A 13,927-nucleotide genomic window follows, 5' to 3' on the forward strand; every position below is an offset into this window, starting at 1 on the left:
TGGTTTGCTATAAATTTGTCGGGCTAGTTACTATTTAATATCTCATTATCTATATGATATAATGACAAATTTAGTCTTTTGTAATTACTGGAATCAATGTTCCTACAGAATAAAGCGTTTAATTTTAATACACACAGGTGTAAATGAACGTTACGGAACCTGTAACTTGCAAGAAAACCCAACAAAATTTAGCACTTTTAACATGCAAATTTCTATTGCTTCAATCCACCTCCTTTACTCTGAAATTATCATATTGGTGCTCTGTGACTAATTCTACATGGAAGCCTTATCAACATTGAATAGTAGAGTACATAGCTGTTCGGCGGGTCTGCTCATCTAATGACGTCATGGAAATGGGTTTCAGAGTGATATTTCTATTCGTCTTTGGGTCTCACAGTCCTGCTTGTCAGCCAATAGAAGCTCTGCATACAGTATAGCTGCACCTGAAAATTTCTACTCATCACATGACCCATACCGTTGTGTAGGCCATATTTGACAGTGGGCAGATTAGTGCAAGGTAGAGAGTGAGTGCATGAAGATTGTTCTGTTGGCATATTAAGGAACCTGTAAATACTCCACATTAAAATGGCGATTGATCAAGAACATCCCGTGTACGGACCCTTCTTTGGTGTAATGGGTGCCGCGTCGGCGATCGTTTTCAGTGGTGAGTAATCACAGAACTATTGATTGGAATTATGAACCTCCCAAGTCAGAACAAAGTGGTACAAAAATGCATTATTCTTATAAATCGTATTTAATGAATATTAGTAAACGAACCTGTAGTTACTTTCACATTGGAATAAGAGTACATTGTGTCGTACAAGTGTAAAGTTAAATCACCTGGCCACCTTCGACCGAAACATGAAGTAATTTACTTTCAGATAAGCTTGAAATCTGTTAAAATGCGTGACTCATGTTGGGTCTGAATGGTTTTTGAAGTTGCGTATTTAAGTGCGCACCATAAATTTGCAAATTACCCACTTAACTACAATTAGTAATTGGGCGAAGGAATTTATTTTCCCCGGTTATTGACTTTCCAGTTGTATGACAAAGGATTGGGACCGAATTGTATTGCATGTTAGTGACGGCTTTCACGTTATTTCATAGTTACGAGATTACATTCCATCGAGCAAATGGTTTAAAAGTTGTTACATACATATATTTCTATATAGAAAAATACGTTTATATTCGTAATGTAATTAAATAATGTATATATATGCAGGCACTTCTGTGCTATAATTGTATGTAATATTAAAATGTAAGTACATGATAGCTTTGGAGAGTGACTAGTGTAGAATCAGTTGTAGCATGTATGAAATTGAAGTGAACAAAATGAGTTGGTCTGTAATTCAGAAAAAGAGTTGCAGTGCATGTGTTCTTAATTTGTTTCAGCCCTTGGTGCAGCATATGGCACGGCAAAATCAGGCACTGGTATTGCTGCTATGTCAGTGATGAGACCAGAACTTATTATGAAATCCATCATTCCTGTAGTCATGGCAGGTATTCTCGCCATCTACGGTCTGGTCGTGGCCGTACTGATAGCTGGCGCACTAGAGGAACCTGACAAATACTCTCTTTTCAAGTAAGTGTTGAGCTACCGTCTGTTAATTTTATGTCATTAAAATGAGCGCAGTGAAGGCATTTGTTGGTCTTTTCTGGTGTTTATAAAGCTGTGTAAATATTTAGTTACGCAGAGGTTTGTGGTTATTACAACTGAAAAGAGTACATGGTAAATATTTTAGAGGTAGAATGTAGGTATGTGGTAACTGTTTCAGAGGTGGAAAAATGTGTCTTTTTTATCATTACAGTTATTACTTGCATGCAAAGTCCCCAGCTAATCCCCCCCCCCAGCTGTTTTGTTCACCTATTCATGATATTTCAGAATTGGCTGAATTTAAATATATATATATGTTTAGAAACAACTGTCCACAGCTTCATACTTTCCTATTTGCATTTTTTTGTAGTGGATCATTACAACTAGTCTTTTTGAACAGAAAAGATAATACTGTGTGACATGGTTATGCTTTTAGTTCATTGCTGCTGTCATATTACCATATTTTGTAGGTCCATTTGTCTCAAGGTCGGCTGCTTTAACTGGGGCATGTGCCCTCTTCGCCATGAAACAGGCAGTGGTTTAGTATTGGGGGTAGACCTCTAGTTCTTGCAACCTGCTATAAATATACATTCTTATCTTTTAAATACAACTGGGTGACTGCCACTTACCATCAGATGGGACTAATCATATAATGCTTGTTTGCAGGGGGTTTGTCCACTTGGGCGCGGGGCTCGCCGTAGGATTCAGCGGGTTGGCCGCCGGATTTGCCATAGGTATCGTCGGCGATGCCGGTGTCAGAGGCACGGCCCAGCAGCCCCGTCTCTTTGTGGGAATGATTCTGATCCTCATTTTCGCTGAGGTGTTGGGTCTTTACGGACTCATTGTTGCCATCTACCTGTACACCAAATAAACTGTTGATCCTTGTTATGAGTTCCCATCATTCACGTGTAAGAAAAGTAATTTGTTGCGGGCGGGCGGAAGTCACCTTAACATGATGGGTTTTGGCTGTATTTCTCACCATGAGTTGACTTCCAAGGCCACATCCTCATTTGTAAAATAATTATCATAGCCTAGTTTAATTGGCACTTGAATGGAAAGTATCACTTTTTTTTTATATAAATACTGGATGTTATATACAAGCATATGTTCCCATTCAGAGATGTGTGTTGATTAAAAGTTGAGCAGTACCGTCGAGTTTGTAGCTATTTCGTGTGTCGCCATCTGGGTTGAGCTCAGTGAGTGCGTTAACGTGCACATAGTTCTAGATAAGATGTACATTTGAAGTCAATATTTATAATGCAGAGTCCCGATTGCGATGTGAATTGCGAAACATTTGAACAACACATTTCTTTTGTAGAGTGGTGGATGAACATTGCTTGAATGAATCTGTGTATTCTGTATCTTATGATGTCCTGTCTCGTGTTTTGTCTGGAGTGAGGAGATTTGCTACAGAATCGCCGCCACTCGCCACAGATGAGAAGAGAGAACTGATGTTAGTGTCTGTGGTCTAGCTTTTGGTGTGACTGAAAGTAATTGTAGCTCTATAAATAAATATAAAGACACTCATAACAAAACTTTGGTTGTAGTTGTAAAAGAAATGCAAGATAGAAGTTGGGTAGTTCACTTATTTCCACAAATATTCTTAAAATGGGGAATGAGGGTTTAACAATATGTGTACATTCCATTTGCTGCTCTGCTGACGTCCGAGGTATAGGGCGATACATCACCATGATTAATGATTTTCTGCTGGACATCCACCGTAGGCGTGTTTCGAACTTGAAGACTTGGATCGAGCGACTTCTGAGTAATCGCGGGAAACCTTTAAGTTCTGGTATTTGTGTATGGTGTATATGTCTGACCCACGGACAGACCGTGTCGATCTACTACCGTTACTGGCAAAAATGATTTTTCTTCCTTGTTGCCAAACTCATGTTCATAATTTTTGTCGACACTGATAATCTTATATTGAGCAGTTGGTTTGGCTGTAGGTGGTATAGTTTGGTCAGAAAGTTGTAAACAAATTTATTATTTTGTGTAGATGTGAACTGTGTATTCCGATACCATTTACTGGTGTAATTCTTGTATGTTAGCAGGCAACCTGCTCTTTTTAGCTTCGGCACAAATATTTCAGACACGGTGTTTAAAAGCAGAAGATTTCTGTGTTCTTCCACGTTTTAGCTGTGGGTTGGGGTGTATTAATTCTTTTCTTGACCCAAGATTATTTTGAAAAGCTTCACATATGGCTGTGCATGATATTATGTTTCACGTAAAATCTTCAGCTGTCCGCAGCCATGGTTTCAAGTAAGCGTAACAGTAGCTCTTGGGTATGTAGTCTAGAGCACATGAAATGTTTTTAAACAACCTTAAATTGAAATTGTTTACCTGGTGTATGAATAGCACGTGTCTGTTATTGGTGTATGAATGAGATTATGACGGAAATAAAAAAATGAGAAAATGATAAATATGTGAATATTTCCCGGCAGCCTTGACTTGGAGCTCTGGTCTATAAAGATGTTAACTGTCATGACATGTTTTATGCACAATTAAGATCTTTAATTCCATTTTGCATGACGGACTAAATAGTAACCTAACAGAAGGGAATTGTATGTGCGCATTTGCTACCATTTCAGGCTCCCTTTTCCAAGTGCCAGTTGCGATAGGTTACGGCTTCAGTTTTTAATCTCTGGTAAGTTTAGTTGTCCCCCCCCCCCCCCCCCCCCCACAGAAAGTCAGCCTTCATTGTACGTTTGTCTACGTAATACTGTTCTTCTGTTGCTGGAATTGACCAAGGCAGTGGAGTTACATAATACTCCCCCACAATATACTGTTACTCGTCATTCAGACTTCTCTCAGGGAATTATATATGGTCGCTGTGTAGGAAATTTAACTTTAAATAAATTCCAGCTATTGAACAAAAGATGTGGCAGGCATTTTTTAAAAACACTGCTCTTGAAATCAAGGAAATTTATCCCATATTAGCCTTTATCATGCAGCAGCAAAACCTGTAACGTTGTTCATCACTTCATTTACCTGAATGACATAGGGGGAGGGACATTGCTCGAGGGATGTCCCCGCTCTCCTCACCTTGCCTAATCACATCGACAACAGATATCCCGAAACCTCTAGTCATCGTCCACGCCGCTTTTGTCTCAAGGCAATGGACTTGATTGAGATCTTGCAGGTTTGCGCAAAGTGATCACGAGACTGGTTTCTCCGGTCTGCTGAAATCTTGACTTCAAGATTTAATGATGCTTGGTTGAACTTAATTGCTTTTTCAGCTGAACTGCTGTCGTAAATGAGTTGGAAAGAATGTGAAAGTTGGTGAACCATTGTCTGTTGCAAGGTGGTATCCCAGCATTTGGCTGAACGAACTGAATAAAACCACGAAACATGTCAGCAGGTTTAGATCAAATCTGGTATCCTGCAGATAATGAGGGAAAATGGTAGTTTGTGTGCAATTTTGTGCAGAATCCAATTCATGCAGCGCTGTACGGATATCTCGACTGGTGATGACTAAAGTCATTGACTTACTTTGCGATAGATGTAACATGGAAAAATGGAATATATTTCATGGGGACAACAACAACTGATGTTTTAATTTCAATGTGTATGGACTAATATAAAAAGTCTCAAATTCCCTAACTCTGTCTAGTGTTTGTTTCAATGACGTTTAAATACACAACAAACTCTAGGGTAATCCGGCAGACATTTAAAACTCGATTTGTATCGACTGGCTGATGCGTCCAATGATACTTCACGCTACTTGCAATGAATTGACCTTGAATTGTACCAGCAGACTGATACAGCTGATTTGCATGCAAATTCCTCAGCTGTCATCATTTTCCATATCGTGACTGATGTAATTGATGTCATATGTAGCCATTTTTAAAGATATCTAGAGGCAAATAGTACCTAATTTCAGTGCAATCACATTCTGCAGCCATGGCCTTGGGTAAAGCTCTGTCCTCGAGAACTGAGCTCGGTAAACACGCATTCATTTATTCTCACTGTCTGATATATTCTGAAGTACTGTTCTTTAAGCAAGGAAATGTTAGTTCTTGGTATTACAAGAGGTTCCGAGATGACGTCACGAACTTAAGTACGTCCGTCTGTATAACATCAGAACCTTACAGATGGACAGTCATGACTCTGAAAGTATACGGTTCTGATTCAAATCTGACGTTGATATTAATTAACACACCACCTCGCATTTTACAATCTTTATAAAGGTCTGGTAAATATTTGGAGCAAAGACCTTGACAAGGAAATGATCGCTCAGCTGAACAGGAAATTACGTGTCCTCAATATTATGTTTGCACGAGTGTCTCGCTGCACTGCAGTCAGCCCAGAGCCATCTGAATCCATTGCGCACACTATTTTGAGACAAGTTTTGAAGGGAAAAAAACAATCGAACTACGCCCAAGTCTATTTCATGCCCCGTCCATCTCATTCTACTTCATTTCTCGCCATTGTATTCGACGATGATCAGCTGCTCGGACAGAAGAGGGACTCCAAAGAACAACTGAAATTAGGCTACATAACCTCACTAATGCAAAACTTGTTTTAGATAATAAAATACATGACGCATGAGGAATTCTGAATACAAACCTAATGACAGAGTAACATGGGGAAGGTCTGGGATGCCAAAATACTTAATTCGTGATTAGGATTACTATTATATCATTACTAATTATATGCATTCACCTTTTTAAATCTGTATGACTCTGTGATACACAGAAACAAGTTCTGGAAGTACAAGTGTGTTTACTTTCCCTTAAATGCCTTCATTCATGTGCAGAGGCTATCAGAAATTATAAATAATTGCATTACTTATGTTTCTGCATGATTTTCAGTACCACACATGCCTGGTAATTACGAACATAACCGTATCTGTTGAAGTAATACATTAATTTTCGCCGTCAAAGAACAAACATTGTACAAGTTCCTCATGACAGACAGCAGGAAAAGTTACTATAGAAACGTGCATAATATTCAAAATGTTATCATTACACAAGATACCAAGATCCTGCATTTAACTTCTCTGGTTTCGAAGTTAGGCTGTCCTGACAGGATTCTCGTGTTCTTCCTTGGTTTCGATTGTTATGTTGATCTAGAGAATTTAAAAGTAAAAACGTGGGGTTTTATTATTGCGATGAACTTTGTAAACTAATAAAATTCGCCGAAACACTCAGAATATTGCAGCCACAAAGTAAACTGAATGCCAACCATTGTTTGAAACAAAACTGCAGAATCATTTAACATCTCGACTCCCTGACGCCACAACTACATGATTGCCAAACCTCAAACAAGTAGACGTATATCGCAAATGTGCAGGATATCGTGTAATATAAGAGGGATGAGAGATTTTACGAGGCAAGTATGAGAATAACGTAATATATCGTCTGTGAATGGAAAGCGTTTCGCAGGAAGTGACCAGTTTCAGTTTCCCTGGTTGTCATAGTTGTTTAAAATGGTACAGACGCAAAGGCAGAATTAAAAGATTCAACTACACGTAAAACGCTTAAACATAAAAATAGGAAGGAAGTCCTTCCAAGCTATTTATAAGGACGTGAGATCAGAGAGGACCAGAAAGGAAGGTTAGAAACGGCATATATTACGTATCTAAGAGCACAGATGATTTTATGTCAGCCGAGAAGATGGAAAATTACGATAATAGAACTCAGCGAGAAATTAACATTTTAAATGAAATCGTTGAACAGGGACATAAATGCTGGGGGCCGGAAGTAGTGGTGGCCTTCTCATGTTCCAAGGCAGTGAGAAGTGGCGAACGCTACAGTCTTCATAATTTACGTTGGCTTGAGTCGAGGGTTTCCGGGAAGAGACGACAGATCTCTGGGAAAATATTAACCACTAATTATCATGAGATTTACTGATGTAGTGGGTAAAAAATTAGGATTTTTTCTGTGTTGCACAACCAGCCTTGTGACTGACCAATACGTCTTCGTTTAGCTCTGAATATTTTCACGTGTTTTACTTAGCACCCGGGAAGCTCGGTCAGTGTGGAGACTAGTGTAGAACCTCGACAGCCTGAGTTCAATTTCCGGCAGGAACACGTCGAGATAGTCTGCGGGAGCCACGGGTCTTTCTCTGGGTCTTGAAAGCGAACGCTAACCTAACCTAACCTAAACTAACATAACCTAACCTAACATAACCTAACCTAGTTCCAAGGATACGAATAAATCGCGACGTGGTTCTTAATTAAGCAGAGATAAGACCATCATCCAGGTTAAAAAGAACTTTGCAGGCTCAGTCTTCTCCATACCTGGTTTACACTGCGTTACTCAACTGTTTATTTTCTACTACTGAACTACTATAAAGATTTCTCAGACCTTTGAAATTCTTCAGTTCTTTTATACCAAGAAAATTCTTTAGAACAACCAAAAGGCATTCATGATGATCACGCCGAGGGGCATATTCCACAAAACTATGAACAAATAAACTACAATTTAGAAATACAAATTCTTGTACAATTTTGTTCCACAGAGAAAGACTCCACACCTGTACATTTTGATAATAATTATTAATGACATCATCAGATTACAAATGACTCGTCCGCTGGAACGATCCTAAGCGAACTGCCTCCTTCCAGTGGACTAGTCAGACGCGCCACAAAACATTGGAGTCGTCTCGTACTAGCGGTCACCGTAAAGTAAGAGGACTATATATATCGCGGTTATGTAATCTCTGGCAGAGCGAGACAAAATACAAGGCTAGCCGCTTGCAACAGAGACGGTAGGTTGTCCTAGTGCATGTACCACGCAGCTCACAAATGGTTCTACTGAGCTCAGACAAGACACAGAAAAGCGAATATCTATTTCTCCGTCCCTGTCTGTAAGGATTGTATCTTTGAAGCCGAAGGGCGTCTAAATAATATTTAAGAATTCGGTCCGTACCGCGAAGAAAACACAACACTTCACCGTTACAAAGATGAAATGGTTGTCGATGTTTGCAGCGAGAATCATACGAAACTCATAAATACAGAATTAAGTGTTACTGATTGTTGAAGCAGGTGGTACATATACTTACCATCTCGCTTTTCCATATTCCATTTGCATGCCATTTTGTTTTACATTCCATTCTTTCAAATATCAATTAGCACTGAAACCTTGAGGCTTGTACATCGCGCGCACGGCCCCAATTTTGTCGATTAATGGTAAGGATTCAACATCTCAAAGTGATGTACGAAGATGTCTGTCTTCTGCATTGTGTCACCGTGATGATGGAGGCAAAAAAGACCTCCGAAACATAGGTAAATTTCTACCAGACTACGCGGCGCTACAATCCAGAAGACAGCCATCTTCGGAGTTACCGCCGTTGAGAACCTCAGATCTTACTAAACTGAGATAGCCGCCTAATACATTATGTTTATACCAAGTTTTATGAAAATCCGTCAATTTGTTACAAATAAACGACAGTCGCATGGCTCTTACAAATATGTATACTTCATTATATGATAATTGCTTAAAGAAATTTTTGTTAATTTAATATAATTACTCAACAATTATCACATAGGAAAATATTTCGTATGCCTCCATAAAAATATTTTCACGGGTTAGATACAACTTACCATGATATTAAATGCTAATGCATTGAATTCGTCCTCTAATGGTCTCACAGCCTCCACGTCATAACCATCAAATGTAAGTGACGTTGCTTCCGGGGTCACCGGAAGTGAAATGTTATTTTCCGTTCTACGAAATTGGCCGTCGTGTGTTGTGAGCATATCGCATTCGAAGTTCTCGAACTTTCACCGTTTTAAATAGACCACGACCTTGTTTACTTTCTGTTATCCTCAGCTGCCCTGATTACAATTCACGTGTCATTTTAAGCTTCTAATTCAATGATATTTTTGCAACGTAAAATTCAGCGCTAAATCGCTTACGAGGATTTTGCTGATATCAGCAAAGACAGACATAACCTAGACGTACGGAATTCCACGGACCAGCTGATGAGATTAAAGGAAGACATTAAGGCAACTTGTTCAGTAAGGAAAACGTAACGAAATCCAAGGTAAATGTATTCACGTCTACACGATACAGAATTCATCTGAAGTTTGAGTCTGCGAAATCCACCGCGGGACACGTTCATCCATGGCGGACAGGATTATTACCTGAGCCGGTGTAACTTTCATCCAGATATTTAATTTCCTTGATGCTGTAAGAAAATGTCGTAATGTAGACGAGCACAGATTATACTTATCAAATATTACAGTATTAGAATGAAGTACGTGATGGGTTTAACATGTAGCACGCATATTAATTGAATTGCTCATGAAATTTGCCTTATTACGTCTGAATTTTGTTTTGTTTCATAATATTATTATTATTTTGATGAACAAAATATTCTCCAAATTAGACGTCGTCTGCTGAATGTCAAAAACTGTGAGAAACAAAAGAATGCAGGGCTACCAACTCCTGTGCCACAGGTTCTAAAACCCGAGCAATTAAGCCAGAACCACAGATGATCCAGAGATCGAGTCCACGGGAGGACCTGACTCTCGTGCGAAAAGACTAGTGGGGCTAACTCACAGCTCAATGACGAAAGTGTTACTTCGTGGTACAGATAGTAACCGCTCATTAGTCGGACACGCCAACATGATCGATGCTGGTAATTAAAGCTTGCCCATGTTTGTATTCTAGATCAGTGGTATTCAACCTGAACGCTGGCCTTGTAATCCTGGGGTCTCGGGTTCGATTCCCGGCGGTGCCCGAATTTATAAATTGTGTTGGGCAAGGCCGTGGTCTAGGCAACACGGAGTTTTCCTCCGTGGCATCCCAACAATTACTCCATTCACACACAGAAGAAGGCAATGGCAAACCACTTCTGGATCATCTGCCAAAAACGTATATGAACAGGTCCCAGTCCGAGAAAAGGATGGAAGGATCCTGTTCATATGGACCTTTCGTCAGACAGAACACTAAATAAAAAATAATACCCCCAGATATAATTTCTCTTCAACTTTGTACCCCCAAAGTTGTTGGTGTATAATTCAAGTTATACATAGTATATAATCCACATCTAAAATAAATTAAATAAATTACATTACTGATTATTCAGTGATTATCATAAAATAATATTAATTTTTTTAAAATTTCACGTTCCCCCTAAGATGTCTTCGCGTACCCCCAGGGGTACGCGTACCCCAGGTTGAATACCACTGTTCTAGATTATAATGCTCTGTGTACTTGTAGGTAAGGTACCGACATTTCGGAGGAACATACTATCTCCATCTTCAATCACCTCGGTCAGAGTGAGACATTCTGTACTATGTTTAAGGTTACAGACTGAGGAAAACCATGTCCCCCTGGGCCGGATTCAAGCCCTTTACCTCTCTTATTGCAATTATTGAATCTCCTTCAGCTAACTAAGGTCGGGAGTTCAAGACGCCGTCCCTTGCTACGTTACACCATTCCTGCTTACGAGACGCATTGCTGGAAACAGGAATTTGCTTACGTTAACGGGGGTTTAGTCGTGGCGGTAGCCTCGACTATATAACCCAGGGTCTGTTGCTGCTGATGGGAGGTTACCCCGTCAGGCAACTTGTCCTTCGTGCAAAGGATTTTGGTTAGTTGGCTCTCTAGGATTTGAACCCAGACGGGGTGGGATCTTGAAGGCCTCTGCGACTCACTTCAGCTGAAGGCCTTCATGATTTGGGTGTGCGAGCCGTGAGGCCTTTGAATTAGTTTACCATGATGATTGACAAACGCGTTTCGTTTTAATGTGGACCATCATCAGTGTACATTTCAATCTAAAATCGCGGTGGTACCTATTTTTCTTTTCTGAAGAAATATTTAGTCTAAGACGAAAATTTTTAGACAGTTTGCAAATAATATATATCATTTAAAACTAGATGTGATTTAGTGGTACAAGTGGACACAGCAAAGGTTCCAGTTTTAGACGGAAGCAAGCTTCTTATCCGTCATGGTAAAATTTCTTGAATAAAACTTTGTTCTTTTATAAGATTAATTTAAATGTAATCCTCTCATGCAGACCTACATCTTCCAAGTGACATCTTCCCTCGTCTTTTGCGACTCAAAACATTTAAAACTAATCCGAATTAGAATCAGCAGACTAGAAAATGTATGGTAACGTCCAACTTTGACGTCTTCACAAGTTTACACCTCATGATATTTGTGTTAGCTGAGTTAATCATCTGTGCACGTACTGAACAGTTTAGTGATGCAATAACACTTTTACTACTCGGAAGTACGGGTCTGCGCATAACGATTTTCATTTTTATAACAAAAGAAGCGGAGTGTTCGATAAGTCGATTATGAGAATATAAATAAAGTAACCAGCCAAAAAGCTATTTGTAATGGTCAACTAAGTTTCGTGACATCTTGCGACAAGTGGAACTCTATTGGACAGAGTTCTTTAGCGATTGGTTACGTTAGGTTAGGTTAGGTTTAGTTAGGTTAGATTACGTCAGGTTAGGTTGGGTTAGGTTAGATTAGATTAGGTTAGTTTAGGTTAGGTTAGGAGAGGTCAGGTTAGGTTTAGTTAGGTTAGATTAGATGACGTCAGGTTAGGTTAGGAGAGGTTAGGTTAGGTTTAGTTAGGTTAGGTTAGATGACGCCAGGTTAGGTTAGGAGAGGTCAGGTTAGGTTTAGTTAGGTTAGATTAGATGACGTCAGGTTAGGTTAGGAGAGGTTAGGTTAGGTTTAGTTAGGTTAGGTTAGATGACGTCAGGTTAGGTTAGGTTAGGTTAGATTGGGTTAGGTTAGGTTGGAAGCCAATCACTCGGCGAGTTCACCCTATTTTTTTACGATAAGCACCCAAGTAATATTCAAGAGACAAGTTTTATTTCGAGGCAGGAAATGTTATCGAAATTTATTAAGATTGAGCATGCACATTACAAGGCATTACCTATCTCATTTTGTACCCTGCTATCAAGTCTCGACAACCTGAACGGCCTGGGAAGTCCAGTAACTTTGTCGTAAATCGGTCAAATGATCACTGGTCGGGTCTGCGTTATCATTCATCATCCAGCTTTGATACAGCACGGCAGATAATTGCTGCAATAACATATGTTGTCACTTAAGATAAAAGGTGATTAAGATCACGTCTCGTCTGTGACAGATAATTGGTCATGACGATATTCAAACCAACCAAAAAGCTACAATGGGCTGGAGTCCCTTGTTAGGTGACACCATTCCTGCGCACGAAACGCGTAGCTGGAAATGGAGAACGGGGCTTCATAATCTCTGACTTAGACCCAGCGCGTACGAGCGGTTTTTCTGCCGCGTTGATGGAACGCACTGTTTCAGTAGGAAGCGAGCGCACGTGCGGTGAAACAGCCGCACGGCGACCATTGTTTGTCCGACCTTGATGTAACTGAGTATGAGAAAAGGCCGGCCACATCGGAGTACAGTGACGAAAACTAAATAGAAACTGTGTATTGAAGTCTGTGAAGCTCTACTGCCGAAATCGAGCCAACCTCTCTAAGTTGGACACTTGGGTTTCCACGAAAATGTGTCCAACTTAGAGAGGTGTCCAAGATAGAGGGAAAGAGAAAAATCAGATTGTGGTCTAATGACAATGTAATCTATTTATTTACATACACTAATTACTGTAGGCTTACTTGAATTAAGAATTAATGACAGTGGTATTAATAATAATATTTTGAACCCCATTCCCATGCATTGTAAATTACACCACAGCCTCAATAACATTTTCTAAAGTTAATTCCACTAATTTTCGCTTCCCTGTCTCAAAAAGAAAAACTCCATTTCTGTTAACACAATCTGAACTCAAATGCAAGCTCAGTGCTGACGGAGTTAAAACTGCGTCTTCTGCAATTCTGTAGTCCAGTTAAGGGTTCAGCAAAAGTATAGTTAAGCACTTGCATTGCATTCCAGTGATGGGTTCAATGTCCATAAGACAATCCTCCAGAGAGGAGGCCTTCATCAGTCAGAAATTCAAAATAACAAAATATGGAACTGAAAAAGTTTCCCTGAAAAGCATCGAAGTTACGTTAAGTGCACGAACCTGTCCAACTTACAACAAAAGGGGTGTCCAACTTACAACAAAAGAGGTGACTAAGATATAGGGTATTGTGGGCATGTAAAATTATAGGTTATTCGCCGGTTCCAATTAAAAGTGTCCAATATAAAGGGGTGTCCAACTTACAACAAAAGGGGTGTCCAACTTACAACAAAAGAGGTGACTAAGATATAGGGTATTGTGGGCATGTAAAATTATAGGTTATTCGCCGGTTCCAATTAAAAGTGTCTAATATAAAGGGGTGTCCAACTTGAGGGGTTTTACTGTATCTGAATATTTTTTTTGGATACATGCGAAGTTCCTCATATAACTTGTGAAATTAGGCTTTCAACAATCTTTGACTTTCAA

General features: G+C 39.6%; 1 protein-coding gene and 1 long non-coding RNA gene across 2 annotated transcripts in view; one reads left to right on the forward strand and one right to left on the reverse strand.

The window, feature by feature from the left end:
- The first annotated feature begins 383 nt into the window (after positions 1 to 383).
- Positions 384 to 4,017, forward strand: LOC110835232 (V-type proton ATPase 16 kDa proteolipid subunit c). The gene is made up of 3 exons (XM_022075247.2): positions 384 to 664; positions 1,393 to 1,582; positions 2,261 to 4,017. Exons 1-3 carry the CDS (start codon positions 586 to 588, stop codon positions 2,463 to 2,465), a joined length of 474 nt encoding a protein of 157 aa, XP_021930939.1. The 5' UTR covers positions 384 to 585; the 3' UTR covers positions 2,466 to 4,017.
- Positions 4,018 to 9,611: 5,594 nt separating this feature from the next.
- The window catches only part of LOC110835245 (uncharacterized), a 35,887-nt gene continuing 31,571 nt past the window's right edge, over positions 9,612 to 13,927 (reverse strand). The window contains exon 4 of the long non-coding RNA XR_002544845.2: positions 9,612 to 9,730. This is a non-coding gene — a long non-coding RNA (uncharacterized LOC110835245). The remainder of the gene's footprint in view (positions 9,731 to 13,927) is intronic.

This window comes from Zootermopsis nevadensis, unplaced genomic scaffold, assembly GCF_977971745.1.
Source record: "Zootermopsis nevadensis isolate Lab colony 2312 unplaced genomic scaffold, Znev_1.0 Znev_ptg000017l, whole genome shotgun sequence".
Taxonomy (NCBI): domain Eukaryota; kingdom Metazoa; phylum Arthropoda; class Insecta; order Blattodea; family Termopsidae; genus Zootermopsis; species Zootermopsis nevadensis.

Bases quoted from the DNA above. Each gene is read 5' to 3' on its own strand.
- LOC110835232 (XM_022075247.2), top strand. From the start codon at position 586: ATGGCGATTGATCAAGAACATCCCGTGTACGGACCCTTCTTTGGTGTA. The intron at 665-1,392 runs GTGAGTAATCAC...AATTTGTTTCAG, and splicing joins GTCGGCGATCGTTTTCAGTG to CCCTTGGTGCAGCATATGGC. The intron at 1,583-2,260 runs GTAAGTGTTGAG...GCTTGTTTGCAG, and splicing joins GACAAATACTCTCTTTTCAA to GGGGTTTGTCCACTTGGGCG.